This window comes from Martes martes (assembly GCF_963455335.1).
Source record: "Martes martes genome assembly, chromosome: 12".
NCBI classification, from domain to species: Eukaryota; Metazoa; Chordata; class Mammalia; order Carnivora; family Mustelidae; genus Martes; species Martes martes.
In genome coordinates this window covers 96,212,713-96,238,689 of record NC_137900.1, presented here as the reverse complement: position 1 = coordinate 96,238,689, position 25,977 = coordinate 96,212,713, and the positions used below count along the sequence as shown (strand labels likewise).

The window sequence follows — 25,977 nt, the reverse complement described above, 5'->3', positions numbered from 1 at the left end:
CAATGTGGATGGGACTGGAAGAGACTATGCTAAGTGAAATAAGTCAAGCAAAGAGAGTCAACTATCATATGGTTTCACTTACTTGTGGAGCATGAGTAACATGGAGGACATGGGGAGATGGAGAGGAGAAGTGAGTGGGGAGAGATCAGAGGGGGAGACAAACCATGAGAGACTGTGGACTCTGAGAAACAAACTGAGGGTTTGGGAGGGGACGGGAGTGGGGAGGTTGGGTGATCCTGGTGGTGGGTATTAAGGAGGGTGCGTATTGCATGGAGCACTGGGTGTGGTGCAGAAACAATGAATCTTGGAAAACTGGAAAAGTAAAATAAAGTTTAAATATCAAAGAAAAAGACTTTGTTTAAGGTTAGGGTGATCTTTCTTCATATTTTAGGTAGAAAGCTAATGCATACGACTCCTACAATCAGTGATATGAGGCAAGACAGACTGGTTTTCACACCTCACATTGCCTGCTCCTGGCAGGCTTCCTTGAGTTTGACGATGCCATGCATCACTGAGGAAATACGGTTTGAGCCATTTATCAAGTGACACAAAGCTGCCAGGTTTGAGAGGACTCAGAGCAGGGACACTCAGACCCACGCTGCAGTACCAGAAGCCCGACAACTTGGGCCGAGAGACGCAAGGCCCCACGGTGCTGGTGTCTGCGGTGGGCAGATACGCCGTGTGGAGTCCCCGGAAAGCCCGCAGAGAAAGGTCGACGCAAACACCTACAATTCTGGAGCAAGGCCATGCCATTGGCTGAAGACATCACCCATGGGAGGGGCCGCTCCTGGCTACTGGGCCCTGGTGGAGACCGGTGGAGACCGTGAGACAACTGTGTCCTTAGGAGCATGTGTGGCAGGCCCGCCGACAATCAGGTGTTATGGTGGAACCACTGCATCCAGGGCCAAACCCAAGCACATCCAGAGGACACAGTCACATGACAGGCGGCCCAGTGCCCCAGGCCTCTCACCTTTGCCGCACCTGTCTTCCTTAGCTCACTCCTACCCCAACGTATCATGAGATGATCGCTAAAGCCGGGAGAAGAAACTCAAACCCGATCTCCGAGGCGGCTGGCTCAATACACTGGGGCAGCCTCACTAGAACCCCACCCGGAGGCGATCCGGAGGACAGTGGCGAGACAGAGTTCCCAGCGGGGAACCTGATCAGCCCGGAAGGACAAAGAAGCTGCCTGTGGTACTGACTACAAGACCGCAGGCAAGAGCTAAAGCTTAGCCACAGCTCCGGAGGGAACGGAAGTTGAGGAAAAGCATCCAGATGGGCCCAGCCAACCCTTGCATTACACATCGGTGCCCACCCAGAGCACCACAGCTGCGGGGGCACCAAAAACCAGGCCTTGAGATGGTTGACCCACAAGATGACGGCCAGCCTCTATCCTCACCAGCAGATCTGCGAGTGGAGTGACCTTGACGGCTGAGATGAAAGCTGTGCCTCAGCTCAGGAGGTGGGCTCCCTCTCAGCAAAGCTGACCCAGCCACGGCCCCCACCTAACAGCCAGCCTGCTATGCGCGGAAGTCAAGGAGGTCTCTACAGGGCACCGTGCTTTAGGCTGCCAACCAGCCACTTGGTGATAACTGCCTTCCATGGGAACCCTCTCAGCTGGAAGTGGCAGTGGTTTGTCTCATCTGCGATCACTCACACTCTGGGTGTGGCCTGCACCAGCATCGAATTCACCCAACCGGGTTCCACGTAACATCCGCTCAGAGCATGCACAGGCAGGTACAGAGGAGCCGGCGACACAGGGTCCACGGGCATACTCCAGTCCACATCACTCAGGAGGTGGGAACCTCCTGAAATGCTGGAAAGGCCCAGATTAAATGCCGGCTCGGTGACCTGCCTCACGGGGCAGGGATACGTCCTTCAAGGTGAGGGGACAGACAAGAGATGGTGCTCGTGTCCCAGTGTTGCACAGGCCCAGAAAGCAAGACGGGGGAGCAGGGGTGGCCCCTCACTACCCTCCAGCAGCCCAGGTCAGACTGCAGTCTCATCATCTCCATAAGTTTCAGTTTGGCCAATCTAGAGGTCCTGGCTCAAGGGATAGTGAAGTGTTCCACTATGGAATGCTGTCATGGTGGCCCCCTTGTCACTTGCCCCCTCTCATGCCATAAGACCAGCAGGCCGAGCAGAGCGTCCAGGCTGGCCGGGGTGCTTGATGCTGGTCACTGAGAAGGGCAGAGCTACCACCACACAGGGCAGGAAGAAGTCTATCTGGAAATCAGGGGGGTCACCAGGGCCTTTCCAGATGCTCTATGACCAGTCTTAATGACGACTGAGGTACTATGTCAGCCAGAACCACACGAGTGTGACGAGCTGGGGCTTGGGCCACACAGGGCGACAGTGTAGGCTCCCTGATCTGGCCCAGCAACCCTTGCCGCAGCAGGCTGGCCACCAGTCAGGCGACGCCAAGAGGCGGACAGGAAGGATATGTGCGAGAGCCTCACCTGGACTCAGACGAGCTCCAGGTGGTTCCCGACCCCCTGCCCCAAACACGGAGGCCGGCACCACCCCGAAGAATAAGAGAAGTGAGCCCGGTGTAAGATGTGGGCAGAGCTGAGTGGGGCCGGGGTCACAGCAGTCAGGCACTCCTGTCCAGCCCTGTCACCAGGAGTACCAGGAGCCTGGTACTCCTTCTTCCCCAGGGCTACCAGAGCCTCCACGGGAGGGCTGGAGGCATCTGACAACTGAACCCCAGGCGCGGCCCACAGCTGTGGACTGACCAGTGCAGAGGCAAGGGCTCTGAGCCATGGCCCCCTTGTCTCTGGGCCCCCTGGGGGACGAACCAAACCCACCCCAACACTGGGCTCCAGATCCAACACACCTGATGCTCCTCTGCTTACCACCCATTTCCCCAAACCCCGCTCGCGCGGTTTTGCCTGGGAGCGCTTCCTAGAACGGCCCGTACAAGAACCCCACTTTCGTGCCTGCTCCTGGAGAACCCAGTCTAAGACAGAGCGGAGACGTTTTGCCATTTAATTCTAACGTCATGCACTGTACTCAAAGCATATCGCCTGAATTCAGATTCTGTGACATTTGTTGAGACAAGTTTATGTTGTAGCATTGGCCAGTTTTTGCCCATAACCCGCGTATGATATGGACAAGTAGTCTCATTTACACACACACACACGTAAAACAAACCTGATATCCTAAAATAGTCTAAATTCACTTCATGTAATTTGGTGCCAAGTTGCTCGATTTCTTAGACACACGCAGATTTAAAAGATTCTTGTCTTCCTGGTCAGTCATTCCTGATGGAGCTTCTAGGTGACTCTCAGACCACCAGACCAGAAGACCTTTTGGAAACCACTTTCTTATCCAAGAAAATACGTTTCCCGAGATAATACCCAACCCCCAACTCCACCTCTGGAGAGAAGCCCCCTTCTTTCCAGGGGCTCCTGGGGCAAGAGAGAGGGAGCCTAACACTCAGGACCCGGAGGTCCACCGAGGGAGCCCCGCCCAGAAGGAAACCAGTCTGGGGCCTTGGAGGAAGGACAGGAAACGCTACTCACCGCAATCTCTGTTACTAAAATATCAGTTATACTTCCCAACACAGTGACAAAGTCAAAGACGTTCCAGGCATCTCTGAAATAGTTCTAGAGAGAAAAAAGAGCAGTTACTGCTGGAAGCTGGTGAGGCAGAAGCCAGGCGCGGAGCCGCAGGAGTGTCCTCATCGAGAAAGGAGCAGAGGGACAAGGGGGCCACCCCAGGTGGGTGAGCAAACACCTGTGGGCCTGGGCAGGTGCAGAACCGAAAGCTGTACATCCAGAGAGGGGGAGCATGGCCCCGCCTGTCTCCAGGAGCTGGGCTGGGGCGGAGCTCAGGCAGCTGAGAGCCCGGGAGCAGCCTCTTCCTCGGGGCCCTGGCAATGTCGCATTTGCTCTGGGGGCTCGGGGAATTCCCAGCTCCACGCTCTGAGTCCCTGAAGGGTCCCCTACAGAGAGGGAGCCAGAGTGCGGACCACCAAAAGGCTAAGAGGGAGCCAAGGCACCTACCAGCACCCCAAAAGCGATGATCTTCAGCACACATTCCATGGAGAACATGGACGTGAACACAATGTTCAGGCATTTCAGCATCAGCTCATACTCATACGGTGCATCATAGAACTGCGTGGGGAACGCGTGCCATCGGCCACAGGTTCGGCTGCCCCACGACACCCCCACCTCGACCTCCTGCCAGAGCACAGAGAACTGCGCGCCTGCCGCCCAAGGTAGGGACCGCCGTCCCTGCCCTCCCCGTGGTCTCCCAGGACACGTTGGCTCAGCCCACAGAGAACCCCGGGCACGGGGCTACAGCAGGCATCCCATGCTGCCCAGGAGGTGATCAGCCGCGACGGCGGCCCTCTCACACCCCAGCTGTCCCCCACTGTCCCAGGCCCACATACCTTCATCATGAGCACCACCGTGTTGAGAGCGATCATGGCCATGATGAAGTACTCAAAGGGAGGTGAGACCACAAATGTCCACGTCTTGTACTGGAATGACTGCTTGTCCTTGGGCATGTACCGCGTCAGGGGCTTGGCGCTGATGGCGAAGTCGATGCAAGCCCTCTGCATGGGGAAGGGGCAGTGAGCACCCGGAGCGGGCAGGGGGACCCCCACCCCAGAGCACCCAGAGCATCCCACCCGTGTCCTCCACCATCGCAGGCAGCCCGGACCGGCCTCCTCCTTCTCTCCCCACCCCGGAGCTCTGGGTGGGCCCGCGTGCACACGGGGCAGAAGGGGGAGCTCTGGGTGGGCCCGCGTGCACACGGGGCAGAAGGGGGAGCTCTGGGTGGGCCCGCGTGCACACGGGGCAGAAGGGGGAGCTCTGGGTGGGCCCGCGTGCACACGGGGCAGAAGAGGGAGCTCTGGGTGGGCCCGCGTGCACACGGGGCAGAAGAGGGAGCCACCCACCCACGACCCGCGCGCACCCACCTCGTTCTTCTCCAGGCTGCACTCAGACATCGCCTTGTCCCCCTGCTCCTGGAAGGTGATGATGATCAAGGCCACGAAGATGTTGACAAAGAAGAAGGGGAAGACGACGAAGTAGACCACATAGAAGATGGACAGCTCCATGCGGTACCCGGGGCTGGGGCCCTGCTCCTCGTAGGTGGCGTCCACGGAGTGTTTCAGGACCCTGCGCCCAGGGCAAACACCCAGTGTCGGGGGACCCGAGGAACAGAGCCGGGGGAGAGTCAAGACCTGCTGAGGCCTCCATACCCAAGCCCAGGGATGGCACGAGGAAGGGGGTGCTCAACACTGCGGGCCCCTGCCCGCCCCCCAGGACTACAGTCCCCCGAGGCGGACGACCTTCCCGACGGGCTTGTACACGGGGCTGGTGCGGAGCCATCAAGGGGCGGTCTCCGGGGCCCAGAGGTCCTAACCCCAGGACAGGTGGAGGCCCAGGAATTCTGCCCTGCTGACTCCTGGCTCACACCAGTTCATGCCCAGCTTCACCTGCCTTTAGAAAGCCCTGGGCTCCAGACACAGCACTGATCCCACCGTCTGCATGGCGGTCCTCCCAGCCCCAAAGGGAGTCCCCTGTCATCCAGTGTGGCACAGAACACATACATCCCTCAGCCCACCCTTAACTAGGGCCAGAAGGGCAGGACAGGGAGACGCTGAGCAGCCCCATCCTCCCTCCGGCCTTCAGCCCCTCAGAAACGATTCTCAGGAGATCGCTGTGCTGTGCACCTTGTCTGGATCTCCTGCTCCTCCCACTCCTGGAGAGCAGGGGCATTTGCCAGGTGACTAAAACATGCCCGGACGCAGGGTGGGGACCCCCTGCCCGAGCTGCCCCTCTGCTCTCCCTGCTCTGCCACGTGGAGCCAGTGAGCACTCACATGGGCCACCCTTCTCCCGTGGACACCGTGAACAGCGTCAGCAGAGCCCAGAGCACGTTGTCGTAGTGAAAGTCATATTTCTTCCACTGCCGCGGCTGAGCCTCCACCTCCTCCTTCTCGTAGTCCAGATACTGGCCCCTGGGGACGAGGACACACACGAGGTCAGAGCGTAAAGACAGAGGATCCAAACACACACGTTTGTCTACAGCCAGCTGATTTCTGGAAGGGCGGCCCGTCCAACGGAGGAAGAGCAGTCTTCTCCACAGAGAGCGCTGGGCAGCGGGGGCCGCTCGCAGAAGAAGGAAGCTGGACCCCACCTCCCCCCAGGTACAAGACCCAACGCAAAACGGACCGAAGACGTGAAGGTGAGAGCTGACACTAGAAAGGTGTGAGACGACGACCCCTGGGGCCTGGAATGAGGGAAACGACTGTTAGACGGGACGCCAACCCCAAAAGGAGTAAAGCAGGCGTCATCAAAATGGAAAGCTTTGTGCTTCAGGGCCTCGTCAACACGGAACGGGACCAAATACCGGAAAATCGTCTCTCTGGTAAGAGTTGGATCTAGAGTATATAAAGAACAATTTTAATCAATTATAAAAAAAAACAAATGCCCCAATTAAAAAAACAGGTGAAATGTCCGGATCGGCATTTCTCCAAAGAAGGTCCACCGACGTCCGATCAGCACACGGAAGACGTTCAGCATCAGGAATCATCCAAGAAATGCAAAAGAAAACCACGGTGAGATGCCGCTCTATGCCCAGGAGGCGATAAGTAACTCTTAAAAAGGAAAATAACAGGGACCGGCAACGTGTGGAGAAATGCGGGCTCTCCGCACCGCTGCTGGGGACACAGACCGGGTCGGCCGTGCCGGGAGAGCCCGGCGGCCCCTGAGACGGGGCAGCAGAATCCCCATGGACCCGTCAAGTGCAGGGCAACGCGTCCACGCCGGAGAGATGAAAACATCCGTCCACACAAACGCTTCACGGCAGCCCAGTTACACCGGCCGAAGAACGGAAACCACCCAGATGCCCACTGGCAGAGGACCAGGTAGACACTCTGGGCCACACCCGCAGCACGGAATAAAATCCAACCATAAACGATGTTTGGACACACGTTACAGCGCGGGTGACCTCAAAAATGAAAGAAGTTAGACAAAAAAGACCACATAGTTATGATTTCCTGCAGACGAACAAGGAAATCTGTAAAGACGAAAAAATAGATTCACGGTTGCTGAGGGCTAGAGATGGGGAGCTGGTGGGTAATAGCGGACATCGGAGTTTTTTGTGTTATTTTTAACTTACGAACATGTTCTACAATTGACGGTGGTGATGGTTGCCCATATCTGTGAATGCATTAAAAAATCACTGAACTGTGTACTTTCAGGGGCTGAGTCCTGGGAATCACACGTTAATAAAAACAAAGCAAACCACGGAATGGGGAAGAGGATGAGTCTTTGCCAATAAACGGTGCCGGGCCGGCTGGGGGTCCGTCTACAGAAATCCGTCTGTATCCACACTCACCTAACACACAGAAATCAACCCCAGAGAGATCCCAGATCCAAATGTGAAAAGCAAAAAAACTTCTAGAGGAAAACGTAAGAGGACTTCTCCCCGACCTTCAGATAGATTTTCTGAACAGGACACAAAGACCATTAAATATAACAGAGATAAAGTGGACTATACTACAATCACGACTTTGTTTTTTGAAAAGACACGTTTTAAAAAGTTGAAAACACCCCACAAAGGAGAAAAAGACAACCGTAACCCATAGATCTGACAAAGGATGGCGATCTAGGACCTTACAAAATTCCTGCGAATCAGAAAGAGAAAGACAACCCATACAGGACAACAGGGGAAGCCGTGCCCAGACCCTTCCTGGGACACTGAGCGGTCCATCACCTGGGGAGGACCCAGCATCACCGGCTACCACACGAATCGCACCACGGAGAAGGGCCACCAGCCCCACGTCAGAAAGGCTGAAGAGCACAAGACAGAAAGCCCGAGTGTGCCCCGGACGAGTCAGGAGGGCCTCCGACTAGAAACATCTCCCATGCCCAGCAGGCACAGAGGGGCAGGCACGTGGTGACACGCTCCTACCAGAGAACACTGCCTGAACAGAGGCGACAGGGGCCATCGCCTGCGGGGGGAGAAGCAGCCGCCCCTGCTGCCCTGCTCAGCACCCCAGTCCCTACCTCCCTTTCCCCTAGTCCCCCCACCAAACACCCCTCTCCGGCTTCCTGTGGGGTGGGGCCAGGTCCAGAGAGGGCAGCCCCCTGATCCCAGGGCCTGGCCTGGAGCCCTCCGGCCACTGCAGGGGTCCCCGTGTTCTCCCCGATGTCCGTGGGCAGGAAGAGCACGTCGCGTAGAGTGGCCGGACCCTGACTCTGCTGAGGGAGACGAGCCAGACTCCCCCGTGTGGCCTTGAGGCAGAGGCACAGCTCTCAGTCTGCCCACGCGGCCCCTCCCCAGCCCCACCCGGCCTCGGCTCACCTGCAGTCCCTCTCCAGCCCCTTGGACTCATCGGTGCAGTAGAAGAACTTGCCCTTGAAGAGCTGCACGGCGATGACGGCGAAGATGAACATGAACAGCATGTAGACGACCAGGATGTTGAGGACGTTCTTCAGCGAGTTCACCACGCAGTCGAACACGGCCTGCAGGGGCGGGGGCCCAGCTCAGAGGCTCGGGGTCTCGGCTGGACCCACGGAGGGACCCGCCACCCATCCCCCGACACAGCCGCTGCGTCTCCCGGGACTTGGGGGGGCAGGAGGCGTGAGAAGGGGCCACACAGCCAGACGGCCCGGACGCTGGCAGAACACTCACGGGACAGGCCACCTGCATGAGGCCGGCCTGGAGCCCAGGTCAACCAGCGTCGGGAGGGGCCCACAAGGCGGGAACGGGGTCGGGGTGGGGAGACGGCCAGCCCTCTGCTCCGGCCAGCCCTCTGCTCCGGCCAGCCCTCTGCTCCCGCGTCCGGGCCTGCCGTGGCGGGGGCGGGGAGGGCACGCTGTGCCCCTGCCCATCAGTGCGAGCCAGCATGGGGCGGAAAAGCCGCAGTGCTGTGGCCAGCTCCAACACGGGAACTTGAAGCATGTTTTGGTGTGGCCCAGAGGTGACTCTGCCATCTGTTAGCACCACCACCAAGGCTTCTTCTCAGGACCTTCCCCGCCTGGAAGCTCAGCTGGCCCTGGACTGCCTGGCGGACCCTGGCCTGGTCCCTGTCCCTCAGAGCTGAGGGGACCCCCGGCAGCCCGGGCTGTGCAAAGAAGCAGGTGCGCGATCATCTCCTGAGATGCCGCCTGGCACACTCCGACACCAGCGGCTGTCTCAGCAAGTGCGGCCGCGGCCCCCTTGCCCAGGGGCCAAGACACCTCTGAGCTGTCCGCCCAGGTCTGAGTCCCCACCTGAGGCTGCCTTCAAGCCACCCCCAGCCCCCTCCCCCAAGCACACCGCCTTCTGTAATCCCCACACTGCTTCAGGTCCGCGAGGCCTGCCTCTGCGTGCTGTGCAGGAGACATCACTGCACCATTTGGTGGGTTAACCGAGTGGAAGGTTCGCAAGCACTCCTCACAGTGAGGGCCACGCTCAGTACGTATCGTATTTTAGCACAACTCCAAGGGCTTGGGTTCACACTCTTTCCTTTCTCCAGGACCTCAGCCACGCCAATCCTTGAGGCCCAGTCCAGGAACCACTTCTCGGGAGCACCCGCCCTCCCTGCGTCTCCCTCAGGACCCTCTCTCTACCTCTCTCGGCAGCCCCTTCTTCCTTTTTTAAATTTAATTGATTTCATTTAGTTAGAGAGAGAGAGAGAGGAAGGGCAGGGGAGAGAAAGAATCCCAAGCAGACTCCCCCCTGAGCACGAAGCCTGACTCAGGACTCGATCCCACAACCGCGAGACCATGACCTGAGCTGAAATCAGGAGCTGGACCCTGAACCACCCAGGCGCCCCGCAGCAGCCCCTCCCCTTCCCTGTACAACAGCTGCTGGTGCTGCTGGGTCAAGGGAGAGGAGCCTTCCAGAACATTCCCGAGAGGAAGCTCTCCTTTGGGGACACGGAGCTGAGGGAGCCGGACCCACTTACACAACGTGTGATCTCCCTGAGCTCCGCTCATCCCGTCCCACGATGGGGGCCGCAGCCAGACAGGGTGAGTTCTATGGACACACGCACACCACACGCCACACGTGTGTGCACTCACACGCGGCACACATCCACACGGCACACAAGGCAGTCACACTTGCGCACCCACATGCACAGACACGCACACACACGCACATACACGGCACACATACGTGCACGCACAGCCCTGCGCTCACGTGACAGCCCTGCACGCTGCCCAAGCCCAGGCCCAGGCTCTCACCTTGAGCTTGGGCAGCCGTTTGATGGTCTTGAGGGGCCGCAGGACGCGCAAGACTCTCAGGGACTTGATGGTGTTGATGTCTTTCCCTTTGGATCCTCTAGAAGGGAGAAGCCACACATGCAGACAGCAGGACGCACACCCGTGCCGCTCCCACAAAGCCGCCGGGTGGCACTCCCCTGCACATTCGGTCGTAGGCCCCAGGGCGGACGGCCTAGGAACAGGCAGGCCTCCGCCCGGCCAGCCCCACGGGCCGCCGCACCCTTCCTGCGGGAACACAAGCCAGGCCTCGTCTGAGCAGACCAAGGCCAGGCCCAGGGCAGCAGCACCTGGTATACGGGGAAAGCCAGGCCTCCGGGCGGAAAGAACCCATTCTCACAGACACGTCCACCATCTCTGTGCCGGGGGTCCCCTAAACGCCCACCCAAACCGGCTTCATCCGGCCGCCATGTTGACACCAACCATGGGGCTAAAGAGGAGAGAAGGGAGCCGGCCCTAGGACTGCAGACCTGGCTCGGAAGCCCACGAGCCATTAGGGCAAGAGCCTTCTGGAAGGGCTGGTCTCTCTTGCCTTTCAGTCCTGGTAGAGGGAGGTGAGGGGAACATGACTGGATCTCCCTGCCTGTCCTCACTCAGCTGCTCCCACACTCCTCCAGACGATGTAAAACTGACTGGGAGGGAGAGGAGGAGAAGGAGGACAGGCATGCGGGAAGCAGAGGAGTGAAGGAGGGTAAGCAAACGTCAGCTGAGTACCGGGCAGCGGAAGGGACGGAGCCACGCAAGGGTGGACAAAAGAAGAAAGAAAGAAATACCAAAGGAACGAGAAAACCAGAGAGGGAGGGAAGGAGGAGGAAAGAGCCCACAGAGAGACACAGAGAGCAGCAGACAAGAAAACCCAGTGTGGGGGAGTAAGACAGAGAGTCAGGAAAAGAAAATTCCAGGTACCCGACGCAAGCTTGGAGATCCAGGACCGGTAGGCCCAGATCGGGGCCACGCACAGAGGAAGCTGGGGCAGCCCTAGCTGGCTCCCTCAGGCTGCCACGGGCCCAGCTGTTGTCAGACTCTGGGGGCAGCCTTCTCGCCAACCCAAAGCCAGGGCAGATAGCGGGGGAGGGGGGTGATCCCCCGAGTGAACTTCTCACTGCCGAAGGAGGCGGTTCTTAGAGGCAAGGCCACAGCACCCCTCAGCAGTGGCTGAGGACTCAGGACTGGGGGTCCTAGTCCACCCTGCTCAGAGGTCACCTCCCTCCGAGTTCCCAAGGAGCCTGCACATGGGGAGAGGGGGCAGGGCCTCCAATGGTCTCTGGGCTCCTGCTAAGCTCTAGGGAAAGGCAGCTACGAGGCTCAGGTGGGACCTGTGGGTTAAGGAGAGCTGGGGAGCCCTCGTCCCTTGTATCTGCCCCAAGACCCAGCCAGGGCCTACATCCCCGAGCCAGGTCAAATTCCCTCTGAAACCGCCAACCTCCAGACACCGTGTCAGGTGTTCCTGTCACCCCAGCATTCCGGACACCCGCCCCCAGGCCAGGTTCCTCCAGAGGCCCTGCAGACCAGTCCCAAGAGAATTGGGGCAGGGTGGGCGGGCAGACCCCCAGCAGATACAGAAGGGAGGGTCACTGCTTTCCTTTCCTAGGGGAGGGCTCTCTGCAGGGACAGGCCTCAAAGTGGTCCATGCTCTGTGTCTAGAGGCCTCACTTCTCGCCTGCTAGCTCAGAGCTCTCTCTCACTCTGAGCCCGCCCGGCTGGACTGTACCTCTTCCCTGTCTTACTCCTAAGCCCCTCACTGACACTTTATATACAAAGAAAACCGGTTATGACCCCCACAGTAGATGCTGCGCATTGCCGGGAGGCAGTCGTGGGGAACAGAGAGAAGAAAGCAAACCCCACTGCCGAAGAACACACATGGGAAGTTTCATCAGGATGGCCAACATCCCGGCAGTCACAGGGACAGCAGCTCCCACCCAGGCCCTCACTGCCCTCAGGGCCCACATTCCCGGCCTCCAACACTCACTTGGGGTGCCCCGCTCACCAAGGGCTGGCCTTGCCCCAGCCCCAGCCCCAGCCCCCAGCCCGGTCCCCAGAGGTGAGGCAGCGACCCATGGCCTGGGGACACGGCTCCCGGCAGCATGCACTCTGGACAGTGGAGGGTGAGCAGAGGTGCGACATGGTAGTGAACCGGCCCGGAGGGGCCACGCTGTGCTATGATGTGGGGCAGTGTGAGGGGCAGAGGGAAGGCATTACCCCATGAAGCTCCTACCGAGAGTCCAGCAACAAAGAGACAAAGAGAAGAGAGTCAGTGAGGAGGCGCTGCCGTCCCCGAGTGCTCAGAGAAGATGCAGACACCGTCCCTCAGGTCCTCCTGACCTCTGGGTCTCCCCTGTAGCTCCACCCCAGCCCCCACACCTGCCCCACGCCCACCACCATGCAGGGTCTGAGGGCATCGATCCAGGCCCAGCCACAAGGGAGCTGAGTGTCGCCCACTAGGGAGCCAGAGAAACCGGGGGTCTAACACAGCAATGGCACCCGCCAGCGGCCGCCAGCTCCGGCTCTCCAGGTGGCACAGCCGAGGTCGGGGCAGGTGAGTGGTTCTCAAAGACCTGAGAGGCAAGCACCAGCGGAACCGGAGGCCTGCCCACCCAGTGTCAGAGCCACAGGCCGTGGCGGGGACAGGTGACCATGAGAAGCTTTCAATCCCACACAGCCCGGTCCCAGGTAGACAGGAGGGGAGCGGGGGCCCCCTCCTGCCCAAACCGCACACCCACCACAGCCCTGGGATGGCAGCCCAGCCAGACCCAGGGCAGACATGGTACTTACGAGAAGGCAAATGCCACCAGGGCCCCACTGACCACGATGAAGTCCAGAATATTCCACAGGTCCCGGAAGTAGGCCCCAGGGTGCAGCAGAAGTCCCAAATCAATCATCTGCAGGGGAGAAACACATATTAGGTGCTGAATATTTCAGAAAGCAAAGCAGGGCCAGGCCCCAGACTCATGGGGTTGGGGGGGAAGGATGACACACCGATCATGTCTTCTAAGGGCCTCAGCAGGACCTCTGAACCTCAACACCATTGATCCAAATATCCCTACATGGTCACGGCTGGCCGAGATCTTGCCTGGGCTCCCCACCCCTCGGTGACACCCTCCCCTTGCCGGGCTGCAGTCATCCCCCACCCCAGGAAGCCCACACCCTGCCCAGGCCCGCAGGGGGTCAGCTCTCTGCAGCAGGAGCAAGAGCTGGTGGGGTTCACAGGGACCTGGCTCTGCCAGTCCCACAGCTGCAACTCTGGCCAGCACCCCAATGTCGCCAAGCATCAGCTTCCATGCCTATAAAATGGGACGACAGAGAACACGCCTCCCCCATACGTCTGCAAGAGCAAGAGGAGAAGCGGAGTTCGCGCACAGACAGACAGACAGACACACACACACACACACACCAGTTACCAAGCCGCGGGCACAACCTAACCTAAGGCCCTGTGGGCAAAGACTGCACACGTGCGTGCACACACACGCACAGCCACTTGTCAGACGCTGAGGAAGGAGCGAAGCCCGTCAGGACTCAAGACGCAGAACCCAGCACGGTGAAGGGGCGCATCCGTCACCTCACAGGACGCACGAGAGCGCTTCTGAGCACACGTCCTTGCACCCACTCAGCCCTCCCTCCTCCCAGCCTGACATCACGAGACCGGCCCGAGGGGGACACGTTCCCGGGAGCCTGGAGGCCTGGCTGGGGGGTGGCAGAGGCAGGAGTGGCCCCCGGGGGTTCCCCCAAAGCGGGTGTGCGTCTGGTGAACTGGCCTCCGCCCCCGCCACACCCATGAGCACCACCGCGTGCTCGCGTTGTCTCGCGAGCACACACCCAGGGCACAGCCAGCAAATGACTCACGAGCAGCCCCGGCCCGGCCGGCCCATCGTGAGGGAAGACGAGCGAAGCCCTGGGCCACCAGGGAACCACACATCTCACCTTTATCACCATCTCAAAGGTGAAGACGCCTGTGAAGATGTAGTCCATGTACTTGAGAGCCTAGAACCACAGGAGGGCCTGTCAAAGGCCAGCCCGGACCGTCATCCCCATGCCCCCGGAGCGAGTAGACGGGACCCGGCCCGGCCCCCTCCAGCCCGAGGGCCGCACTCACATTGTTCCTGGGGGAGTCTGTCCGCACTGGGTCCTCGGCGGCCAGGGCGATGCTGCTGAGGGCAATGACCACAAGGATGACCATCTCAAAGTAGCGCATGGTCACGATGGAATGGCAGAAGCGGCGAAGTCTGCGGGCAGAGCACGGACCGCGAGGCCCCGATGAGCGGGACCGGTCCCTCCCCGGGCCACACACCCAGCCTCTCCCTGCGCACCGCGCCACCCCAGACCCGTGTTCTGCTGTGTCCCTGCAGGTGGCGGACAGTGGCCAGGCGCCTGGTGGTGCCTCCGAGTCCTGAGGGGCATCCCGGGAAGAGGGCCAGGAAGGCTGCGGGAACCCACAGCAGAGCCGGCACACGAGGGTTGAGGGCTCGAAGCCACCCCACACAGTCCCCTGCTGTGTGTGGTCGGCCGTGCCCTCTACAGATTTACAGAGATTTACAGAGGCGGTGGTGGGGGGGCTCTGCTCAGAGAGGACAAGGCTGGACCCCAGCCTCCTGTGCACGGCGGGGCCTCTCTGGAGAGTGCAGGACCCTCCTCTAGGTCCGAGCTGGCCCGTGCTCATCCCCCCAGGGCCGCGGGGTCCCCCTCCCAGGGCTGTGGGGTCACCTGCCTCCCTGCGGCACCACGGGCATTACTGACCACGACTCTGCTCTGTTAGGCACATGCTGGACCCTGGGGCCTGGTGCTGCACGGGAGTGTGGCCAGACACCAACGGGAGACTCTGAGGTGCTGACAAAGCCTACGACACGGCAGCAGGCAGTGACCAGGAGCTCTGGGAAGACCCCTCGGTGGGGGGGAAGGGGGGGCAGGGAAGCCAGTCCCAGGGGACAGGGAGGAGCAGCCACAGAACCAGTGCCTGGGGGAGGCGGGGACAGACCCGTGTCTCCCCTCTGCAGCCCGGCCCCCTCTCTCACCACCACTTCCTATTCTTGGGGCCGTAGGTCTGAAGGGACCGTCCACCTCCCAGCCACACCCACCCACTCTCTCTCTGCCTTGAAGGGGCTACTGTGCTCCCCTCTTCACGGTGACCACTGCCATACTCTGGCCTCCCCACCGACCAGAGCCTCTGGTGACCACCTGCCACGCCATCCTCTGTGCACACACGCCTCTCCTCCCTTCTCCGGGACACACTGTCTCTGCCTCTTTCATCCTGCGTCTCAGGACTGAATGTCCCCCTCAGCTCTTCCCCTCACACATGCCCGGAGTCCACCCGGCTCCCAATCCCCAGCAGAGACACGACGCGGACTGCCCCTGCTCCACAGGACCCGCACCCGCCTGCCCCCAGCTCAGGGCGGGGTGGGGGGACAGCCAGCATGCAGAAACTCTGGGGGTCATCCCTGACATCTCCTTCCCTCTCCCCATCTAATTTACCAAGTTCCGCAGATTCTCTCCAAAATGTCTTCCCAAGCATTTCACTCCCAAACTCCCCCCACGACCACCATCATCAGACCTGCCTCATCTCCTCCCGAAGACCTGGCCCGCCCGCGGAGCTCTGTGCAGGGCTCTGCGGAAGCCCAGGCGGGCCGTGTCCCCACCGACCCCCGCGCCTGCCACCACCCGCTCCTCCGGCACACGTCCGTGCTCGCAGGCAGGACCGTGCTCCCTAGCAGAGCCCAGTGAGCTCCCGGGAAATGGGTGCCGAGCGAAAGCACGAGGACAGGGAGGGAGGGTGGGCAGTGGAGGCTGGGCAGCGAGAAGGCACGTGTGGAGGGGTGGGGCCGGAGGGCGCAGCCGGACGCCCTCAGTCAGATGCTCCGCCCTCAGGACCCCTGCTGCCCCGCACCTTCACTCTGTCTATTGCCTCTGCCGGGGACGGTCTCCCTCCCCTTCCTCACCAACCTCACCTCCCACTGACACCCAACCTGACCTTCTCACCCTAACATCAGTTCCCTCAGCAGCTCTGGGCTGCCTCCTAGTACCTCCCACCCTGGGAGGTCTTAGGTGCCCTACTGATTCGTCTGGTTTGCGGTCTGTCTCTCCGACCTGCACAGAAGCTTATCAAGGACGGGCTCCTTGTCCGTTCTGCTCGTTCCCCTGTTCTCCCAGCACCTAACCTGCCGTTAGGTAAGTACTGGGTGGCCTACGGCACCAGTTGGACTGATGAGGGGACGAGAAATGCTGGCGACTTCATGATAAACAGAGCAGAGAAACACAGGGCGGACACGTGAGTGGACATCGTGGACACACGCAGGCGTGCGTGCACAGTGGGCACGACGGAAGGTGGACCCACGAGGGACATAAATGGGACACGTGCGTGGCAATGAGCAGTCCCAGCAGCGGGGATGCAGCTCTGCGGCTGACCGGGTTCAAGCCCTAGCCCTACCGCTGGGGCTCACGCCTGTGCATCTGCAGACGGGCCTGGGGCCTTCCTGTGGCTCTCCGTCCTCATCTGTGGGGTGACCGCAGACTGCTGGGGTGATCAGGACTCTAGTACATGTAAAGTGCACGGAATCCATGCCCACCAGGCCACGTCTAGCACACGGTGCTCCCATGCACGTGGACCATGCCACGGGACAGGCGCGCGGCATGGGCACACAAAGGAGACTCACAGGTTGGTGGGGCTTAAACAGAACATGGAGCTGTACGGCACGATGGGTCGGGGGCCGCTCCGCATCACACCATCAGCCTCCGCCTCCTTCTTCCCCTCAGCTTGGCTTTCCAGGTCCACGTTACCACCTACAAGGACACAGGGCCACCCAGTTAGAGACGTGGTGCCTGCGAAGCCGGCATCACACGGCCTCACCCGTACAGCAGACAGGTTCCAGCCCCAACCCCATTGCCCTCCAGGGACCCAGCCAGGGACCGGCGTGTGCCTAAGACCCAGCTTCACAGGAGACTCCCTCCAATAGCGGCCGAGGACGGAGCCAGCACTGGGCGCCCTTCTTCCCCTCCCCCTGCACGAGGGTCAGGGTGGGAGAAGCACCGAGCCCTGGGCCCCTGGCTGTGGGCACCTCTGCCCCCACTAGGGACCACTGGTCTAGATGTTCTATGAACACCAAAGTCCCCCTCGGCCCCCAAGACCAGGGCCATCAGGCTCCGTTCACTGGGTTCAGGGCTCGGTGCCTCCTGGAGAAAAGGTGACACGTGTCTGTGCGGTGAGAAAACCCCACAGGGATCTCGGGCCAGCAGGACAGGGAGGAGCAGGGGCCTGCCCTGGACCACAGACACTCCTCTGAGCCCGGGAGTCCAGGCGGACCCAGCCTGGGACCCTGGCAAAGGCCTACAGAGCCAGGACGGTGACCCAGGGAGGACTTCAGCAGAGCCCACATCTCGCAGGGCCCCCCGCTCGGCCCCTCGCCGCTCGCCACCCTGCCCCTCAGTCCTATCCTTTGCTCTCCCACCGCTCAAACTACCAGGGCTCAGACGCCCTGTTAAGCGGATTCTCTTAGGTAGATTCCCGCTCCTGTTAAGTGGATTCTGGTGTCTGTGCATCATGCTTTTTCCCCCACTGACTCCTCATTTCTCACAATCCCAAGGTGCGTTTCTGTTCTTGCGGGTAACGGAGTTTCTGAGACCACAGGGTGCCCGGGAAGACGGGGCAGTGACTTGGAGCCAAGGCCCAGGACTGGACCTCACATGGCGTCTCACGAGAAACGGGATGTTAGAAGGCAGCGGAGAGGAGGGTGCGGTGGCCAGTCCCAGGGAGACGGCTCGGCCCGAGAAAAGGCCCCGGGCACGTGGAAGAGCTCAGGGAGGTGGCTCCCACTGACGTCATTACAGAATCTTCCAGAAAGCCATTTGGCAAAGAAGTCCTACAGAATTCTACTCACTGATTTAATCTGTAGCCTGCATTCACAAAGGTGTTTGTTGTCAGTTCTTCTACAGTAACAAAAAACTACAAAACGCACAACCGTAGGAAAAAGACTAAGTATGCAATATTCACATGATTCACCATACTACAGATATTTAAAATGCCTACAAATACTTTCAATGACAAAAGAAGCTTACGATATTGTGAGTTAAAAAAAAAAAAAAGGTTGCGTAGTTGTATATCCCGGATGAGCTCAACTCCAAAACAGTAACACGTGTGGGGAGAGAAGCAACACCAAAACAGTACTAATTGTGGTGATCGCTCAACAGCGGACAGGAATTTTAATTCTCTTCACATTTTTATCATTTAAAACAATTTTTTTCATGATGAGCATGCGTTACTTTTAAATTAAGAAAAATTTATTATTTTAAAACCATAGCTTTTCTTTTCAGACTCCTCAATAACAGTAAGGCAGGACCAATATGGACTCAATGAAGGGTTTTGCTGCACAAGATAAGTGGAACAAAGACGCCAGACACTGGATGGAAATACTCCTCCTGAAATAGATTTACAGCAACAACAAATGGGATCAATTAAGTCAAAGCAGACCAAAAAAACAGGAGAGGGTCAAAACGGAACCGCAGCAGACTAAGTAGGTTCACTGTTAGAAGCAAGTCACTAAAAAACGAACAAGCAAACCAACCAACAAAACTTGACAGCAACGAAAATTGAACCCTGAAACGGGACAGTCCACCCAGCAAAACGGCCAGCTGCGGAGCAGGGACGAGAGAACATTCACGAGCTCGTGGTCCAAGGGCTTCGTGCGTCCTCACAGCACTCACCGGCTCCCGCTGTCACCTCTGCGTTCTAGATTAGAGCCGAGACATTACTGCGTGGGGACGTAATCTGCCAAGGCTGGGACGAGGGCCCTGAGCCCTGGGCTTGCAACAAGGCGGGAGATCCAGGCAGGGTCACGCTAAACTACTCTCCTCCAAGGGGCTAAATTGAGCCCAGGCCGGTGGTGCCTTGGGCCTCTGGGAAAGCAAAGGTCAAGACAAAAGCATCCTTCATCCGGCCCCACAGACTGGGCAACCCACCTCAACTTGAAGAGAATTTCAGCCCTCCAGACCTCCATGCTCTGGAAAGAATTTCTCTCCTATACATCCAGAAGGGCACTAGCTGTACACCACCCTTGGGAGAACTGAAAAAGGAGCCAATCAATTCATTTTCTACAGGGCTTCATTATCTCACAAAAGCCCAGCCAAGAGATGTCAGAGTAAGGTCAGTCACATACGGACTCAAAACAAAAACCGTCACCAAACAGACCAGGGAGCAAGGTCCCCAGGAATGAAAGACAGCAGAAATAAGTAGCAGGTTGCCCACCCCCCGGCTTCGGAAAAAAAGTTAGATGAAGAATATAAAGTACGTAAACATAAATAGGTGAATAAATAAAAAACGAATCTTAAAAAAATGAGTGAACAATAAATGTTTATAAAATTAACCCAGCATTTCCATGACCTGTGGCAGAGAAACTTAAAATGCACTCATCCTCCCACTGGAAACAACCAAAACACTGAACAGAACACATAATGTAACTGTTTTAAAGGCCCTGGGAACAAACCAACTTGGACAGAAGCCAAGAAGCTACAATCCCTGGGAGAAGAGAAGCACAGAGGTGACCCCAAATTACCCCCAGCTTTCCCCCTAAGGCCATGCACCTATTTGCAGTGTGAGGGAACAGTCCGGTAGAAGGCGACACTCTTACAGGGAGAAAGAAACGAAGACTGGTGTTTGGGAATGACGAAGTATCTGGGAATGAGGGGCAAAATCCCAGCGCGGGGCGTCGGGGAGACGAGACGTGAGTCCCAATTACTCCCCCCTGCACCCTGCGGCACGTGCGAGAGGAGGCCTGTCTCCACTAGAGGCAAACGCCCTCCAGGAAGCTCGTGTCGGGGATGAGAGCAAGGCCGAAGGCTCGAGGCTGCTGTCCGTGCCGACAGAGGTGACTTCGCGGGCGGCTCTACTGGGGCTGCTCCATTGGCCTCGGGGGCTAGTTCCGGAGCTGCGCGGTGTGGGATCCCTGCCCTTCACCCTAACTTCCCGACAAGGCCTATTCTCTCCAGTGCCCGGCATTTTCAGGAATGCACATAGCATGCTGTAGCAGGAAGGTCTGTAGTTAAGAAAGACAGAAAATGGTATTTATCAAAAACACAAGAAATAATAAGCCATTGGGAGGGTGTGGAGAGAAAGGAGCCCTCGTGCACTGCTGCTGGGAAAGCAAACTGGTGCAGCCGTGGTGGAAAACAGTCGGAGGCTCCTCGAAAAACCCGAAAAATAGAATTACCACATGATCAGTGATTCCACTACTGAGTACTTACCCAAAGAAGAGGAAAACTCTCCTCAGAAAGCTACAGGCACTGCTGTGTTCGTGGCAGCAGCATTTACAACAGCCAAGTATGGGAGCAGCCCAAGGGTGCAGAGACAGATGAGTGGCTAAAGATGCGCCACACACACACGACAGAACGTCGCTCGTTGCTTGGTATTGAAAAGAATGAAATCTCGCCCCTGGCAACAATACGGACAGATCTGGGGAGTATTAGGCTAAACGAGATAAGTAAATGCAAGAAAGACAGATACCATATGACCTCACTCACATGTGGATTTAAGAAACAAAACATTTGAACAAATTAAAAAGAGACAAACGGGGGCGCCTGGCTGGCTCAGTGGGTTAAAGCCTCTGCCTTCGGCTCAGGTCATGGTCTTAGGGTCCTGGGATCGAGCCCCACATCGGGGTTCTCTGCTCAGTGGGGAGCCTGCTTCTTCTTCTCTCTCTCTCTCTCTGCCTGCCTCTCTGCCTACTTGGGATCTCTGTCTGTCAAATAAATAAATAATAAATAAATAAATCTTCAAAAAATAAAAAATAAAAAGAGACAAATTAAAAAGAGACAAGCAAAAAAAATGGGCACTTATATACAGAGTAAAAACCGGTGGCTGCCAAAGAGGAGGTAGGAGGGGAGACGCGTGAAATAGGGGAAGGAGCTCCAGAGCCCACTGACCATGACGAACACTGGGTGACACAGAGAACTGCTGACTCGGGGTGCCCGGGGGCTCGGGCGGTGAAGCGTCTGCCCTTGGCTCAAGCCGTGGTCCCAGGGTCTTGGGATCGAGCCCCGGGTCAGGCTCCCTTCCTGCTCGGCGGGGAGTCTGCTTCTCCCTCTGCCTCTGCTCTCCCCCACCCCCCGCCATGCTCTCTCTCTTTCCTCTCAGATAAATAAAAACAAAAAAACAATTGCTGAGTCACTGTATTGTATACCTGAAGCTAATATAACACTGTCTATTAATTATACTTCAATGAAAAAAGAATAAAAATGATACAAAGAAAGATCTAAGATGCAATATAAAAAGGAAAGCCAGGAAATGGATAAATCTGAAGAAACGTGATCTCTGTAAAGTCAAAACAAAAATAACATCCACTTTTCAAGATTAGGAAAAGGATAAAGCGTTGTCCCACAAAGGACGACCGTAACGAGGAAGTTGGGAGCAGCGTGATTGCAGCTGCCGCTCTGGGGTCCCAGCATCGCCCAGGGGAGCTTAGAGCGAACCCCACGACAGACTTGGTGACACACGCGCAGCCGCCATGACAGGGGACGCCGCGAGAAAAGAAACCGAAACAGAGATCGTAGCTTTTAAACTAGAGAGGGGAAAATGTGATACATAAGCAAGTAAGTGACCAATTTCTAGTATTTCTAAAGGGAATGGAAAGAAGAAAAAAGCACCGGAGAAATGGAACGAATGCCGCATTCCGAAGCGGATGAAGCAATAAAACGGTAGAACGAGGCCAACAAAGCCGGTCCGAGAGACCCGACACCGTCGACGCGCGCACAGCCCGGCTGCCGCGCCTCAAACCCCCGGTTCCAGGCAGTGTCCCAGAGTCACGCCCAAAGTGTAAGGCCCAAAAGTTGGAAAATGATACACCTGCCAAATGTTCGAAAGAAAAAAGGTCAGTTCTATTTTCGCATCAGAAAAACACACTTTAAGAAAAAATCACTGGAAAAATAAATAAATTTAAAAAAAATAAAAGAAAGAAAAAATCACTGGAGTGACAGTGGGTCAGCCGTAGCAGCTCAGACCTTGTGAGACATAAGGGTTCACACACATAGAAAATCCCCCCGATACAGAAAGTGACATATATCTTAATAGAAGTTTTGGGGGTTTTAATGAAGAAATAAAACAAAAAGCCCCACAAAAGAGATTCAGATTCACAGAGCTATTGTGGAAACATACATAACAACGCTCGGTCACCTGTCAGACTGTTTTCTACAATGAGCTGCATGTTCCAAACTATTCCAAGAACAGACAAGTCTAAGAAAAGAAAGATTTCGGGGCACCTGGGGGGCTCAGTGGGTTAAGCCTCTGCCTTCGGCTCGGGTCGTGATCCCAGGGTCCCGGGATCGAGCCCCGCATCGGGCTCTCTGCTCCGCGGGGAGCCTGCTTCCTCCTCTCTCTCCGCCTGCCTCTCTGCCTACTTGTGATCTTTGTCTGTCAAATAAATAAATAAAGTCTTTAAAAAAAAAGAAAGAAAGAAAGATTTCAATGCACCTCACTCAATTATCAATGGGTCAGTCATTGATATGGCAAAATATTAGTGAATATACAGAATATTTAGCAATGAAGACTTGATTTAGCAAATACAAAAAGGCCAGTGACTAACTGAACATAATAAAAAAATACATTAAAAAATTGTTAAGGCCAGTGTTCCCCAAATTAGAGAAAATATATTCCTCTTTTCCCTTTTTTTTTTTAAGATTTATTTATTTATTTACTTGAGAGGGAGAGCATGAGTGAGAAGGGCAAAGGGAGGGGAAAGACTCACGAGCAGACCCCACACCAAGTGATCCCACAGCCCCGAGGTCACGACCTGAGCTGAAATGATGAGTTGGGTGCTTAACCGACTCGCACCACCCAGAACATTCCTCTTAAGCACAGGGGGGACACTTACAAAAGCTGAGCGCGTGCCAAGCTGTAAAGCAATTATATGTATATCTCAAAGGAAACCATCATACGGGTCATGTTCTTTAACCCCCAGTGCAATTAAGTTAGAAATTAAGGCGGTAATCAGGAACAAAAAGATCCATTAAGATTTAAGTTTTATAACTGGAAATTGAAAAACAGACTTTAACGAGTTCTTTGGTCAAAAATTATGTATTTATAGGCAGTATAACTGCGTCTACATAGAAAACAAAATAATCTACAGAGAAATTATTTAGGCTAACAAGAAATTTTGCTTGGCAACTATGTGGCTAGAAATAAAGCCAACATACTTAAAAATACAATGTTTTAAACAATATAATTTAAAAAACAGAATAAGCAAAAATCAATGACAAAAAAAGGAATTTTAGGGCAGTGAAACTACTCTGCATGATACTATAAAGGTAGGTATATGTCCTCATATATTTGTCCAAACCCTTAGAACATAAAACACCAAGACTGAACTCCAATATCAACTATGAACTTCGGGCGTAGGCTCATTGACTGTAACAAATGCACCACTTTTAGTGGGGGGGTTGCTGATAGGAAGGGAGGTTGTACATGTGCAAGGGCAGTGAATATACAGCAAATCTACACTTTCTGCTGAATTTTACTGTGAACCCAAAACGAAAAGATAAACTGCTTAGTATAAGGGAAAAGAGCTATAAATACAAAGTCAAAGAAGTAAGATAAAAATCCTATAATCTTACATTTGAATGACAAATGGCAAAAGAATACATGATATATTCTTCTCTTTAAAAAAGAAAAAATACAACATCCATTCATGGAAAAAAGAAACCTCAACAAAGTAGGTTTTAGAAGGAACATACCTCAACATAATAAAGGCCTTATATGAAAAACCCAAATCTAACATCATATGCAATGGTGAAAAGCTGAGAGCTGTTCCCCTAAGATAAGGAACCAGACAGGACGTCCACTCTCACCACTGTTATTCAACATAGTACTGTAGGTTCTAGCCACAGCAATCAGACAAGAAAAGGAAATAAAAGGCATCCAAATTGGTAAGGAAGAAATCAAATTTTCACTATTTGCAGATGACATGATACCCTAAAGAGAAAACCCCAAAGAGTCTACCAAAAAACTGTTAAGTGACAAAAACATGAAATGAACTGATAAATGAACTCAGTAACGTTGCAGGATACAAAATCCATATACAGAAATCTGTTCCACTTCTATACACTAATAATGAAATGTCAGAAAGAAAAATTTAGAAACTAATCTCACTTACAGTTGCACCAAAAATAATAAAATAAACTTAACCAAAGAGGGGGAAGACGTATACTCCAAAAACTGCAAAACGCTGATGAAAGGCATCAAAGATGACACAAATAAATGGAGAGACATTCCAGGCTCATGGACTGGAAGAACAAATATTGTTAAAATGTCCATATTACCCAAAGCAATCTACAGATTTAATCAAACTTCATCAAAATACGAATAGCATTTTTCACAGAATTACAACAAATAATCCTAAAATTTGTATAGAACTGAAAAATTCCTGAATAGACAAAACAACCTTGAAAAAGAAGGACAAAACTGGAGGTATTACAATCCCAGATTTCAAGATATACTACAAAGCTGTAGTAATCAAAATAGTATGGTACTGGCACAAAAATAGAGAGATTAAAAGAACAAAACAGAAAACCCAAAAATAAACCCATGTTTGTAGGGTTAATTAATCTATGACAAAGGAGGCAAGACTATGCAATGGAAAAAAGTCTTTTCAATAAATGGTGTTTGGTGTGGGGGGTGTCGCCTGGGTGGCTCTGTCGGTGAAGCATCTGCCTTTAGCTCAGGCCCTGATCTCAGGGTCCTGGGATCGAGCCCCATGTCAGGCTCCCTGCTTCTCCTTCTCCCTCTACTCCTCCCCCTGCTTGCTCTCTCTCCTGCTCTCTCTCAAAAAATATAAATAAAATCTTTTTTAAAAAACAGTATTGGGAAAATCAGACAGCTACATGCAAAAGAATGAAACTGGACCATTGTCTTACACCATACACAAAAATAAACTCAAAATGGATTAAAGACCTAAGTGTGAGGTCTGAAACCATAAGAACCCTGGAAGAGAGAACAGAGAGTAACTTCTCTGACATCAGCTGTAGCAACATTTCTCTAGATATGTCTCCTGAGGCAAGGGGAACAGAGGCAATAGTAAACGACGGGGACTACATCACAATAAAAAGCTTCTGAACAGCGAAGGAAACATTCAACAACCACAAAAAAGGACGACCTACTGAATGGGAGAAGGTATTTGCAAAGGACATATCAGATAAAGGGTCAGTATCCAAAATCGACAAGGAATTTACACAAGTCAACACCAAGAAACCCCAAATAATCCAATTAAAAATAGGTGGAAGACGTGAACGTTTCCCAAAGACGACATCTAGATGGGAAGATGCTCAGCATCCCTCATCATCAGGGAAATGGAAATCAAAACCACGAGGAGATTCACCTCGCACCTGTCAGAATGGCGGGAATCAGCAGCGCACAGCAAGCGCTGGGCAGGGTTTAGAGCGAAAGGAACATTCGCACACCAGCACTAGCGCCTGAAAGCAAACTGGCGCAGCCACTGTGGAAAGGGGATGGAGGTTAATCAAGAAGATGGGGCGCCTGGTGGCTCCGTGGGTTAAAGCCTCTGCCTTCGGCTCAGGTCATGATCCCAGGGTCCTGGGATCGAGCCCCGCATCGGGCTCTCTGCTCAGCGGGGAGCCTGCCTCTCTGCCTACTTGTGATCTCTGCCCAATAAATAAAATCTATATTAAAAAAGTTAAAAATAGAATTACCACATGGTCCAGCCACTGCACTACCGGGGATTTACCGAAGAACACAAAAACACTAATCCGAGAAGGTACACGCAGGTGCG

At 55.3% G+C, this 25,977-nt stretch overlaps 1 protein-coding gene across 2 annotated transcripts in view; it reads right to left on the bottom strand.

Annotated features, from left to right (window-relative positions):
- CACNA1B (calcium voltage-gated channel subunit alpha1 B) overlaps positions 1 to 25,977 on the bottom strand; it is a gene marked incomplete at both ends in the record, with an annotated part of 175,908 nt that overhangs the window by 40,110 nt on the left and 109,821 nt on the right. The window contains 12 exons of one of the 2 annotated variants that reach the window (XM_080820781.1): positions 3,525 to 3,608; positions 4,008 to 4,118; positions 4,397 to 4,561; positions 4,928 to 5,129; positions 5,836 to 5,973; positions 8,325 to 8,485; positions 10,190 to 10,286; positions 12,425 to 12,436; positions 12,998 to 13,104; positions 14,144 to 14,203; positions 14,316 to 14,445; positions 16,867 to 16,993. In XM_080820781.1, coding sequence (XP_080676907.1) covers positions 3,525 to 3,608; positions 4,008 to 4,118; positions 4,397 to 4,561; positions 4,928 to 5,129; positions 5,836 to 5,973; positions 8,325 to 8,485; positions 10,190 to 10,286; positions 12,425 to 12,436; positions 12,998 to 13,104; positions 14,144 to 14,203; positions 14,316 to 14,445; positions 16,867 to 16,993 — 1,394 coding nt within the window. The remainder of the gene's footprint in view (positions 1 to 3,524; positions 3,609 to 4,007; positions 4,119 to 4,396; positions 4,562 to 4,927; positions 5,130 to 5,835; positions 5,974 to 8,324; positions 8,486 to 10,189; positions 10,287 to 12,424; positions 12,437 to 12,997; positions 13,105 to 14,143; positions 14,204 to 14,315; positions 14,446 to 16,866; positions 16,994 to 25,977) is intronic. The other variant, XM_080820780.1, reaches the window with a different exon arrangement.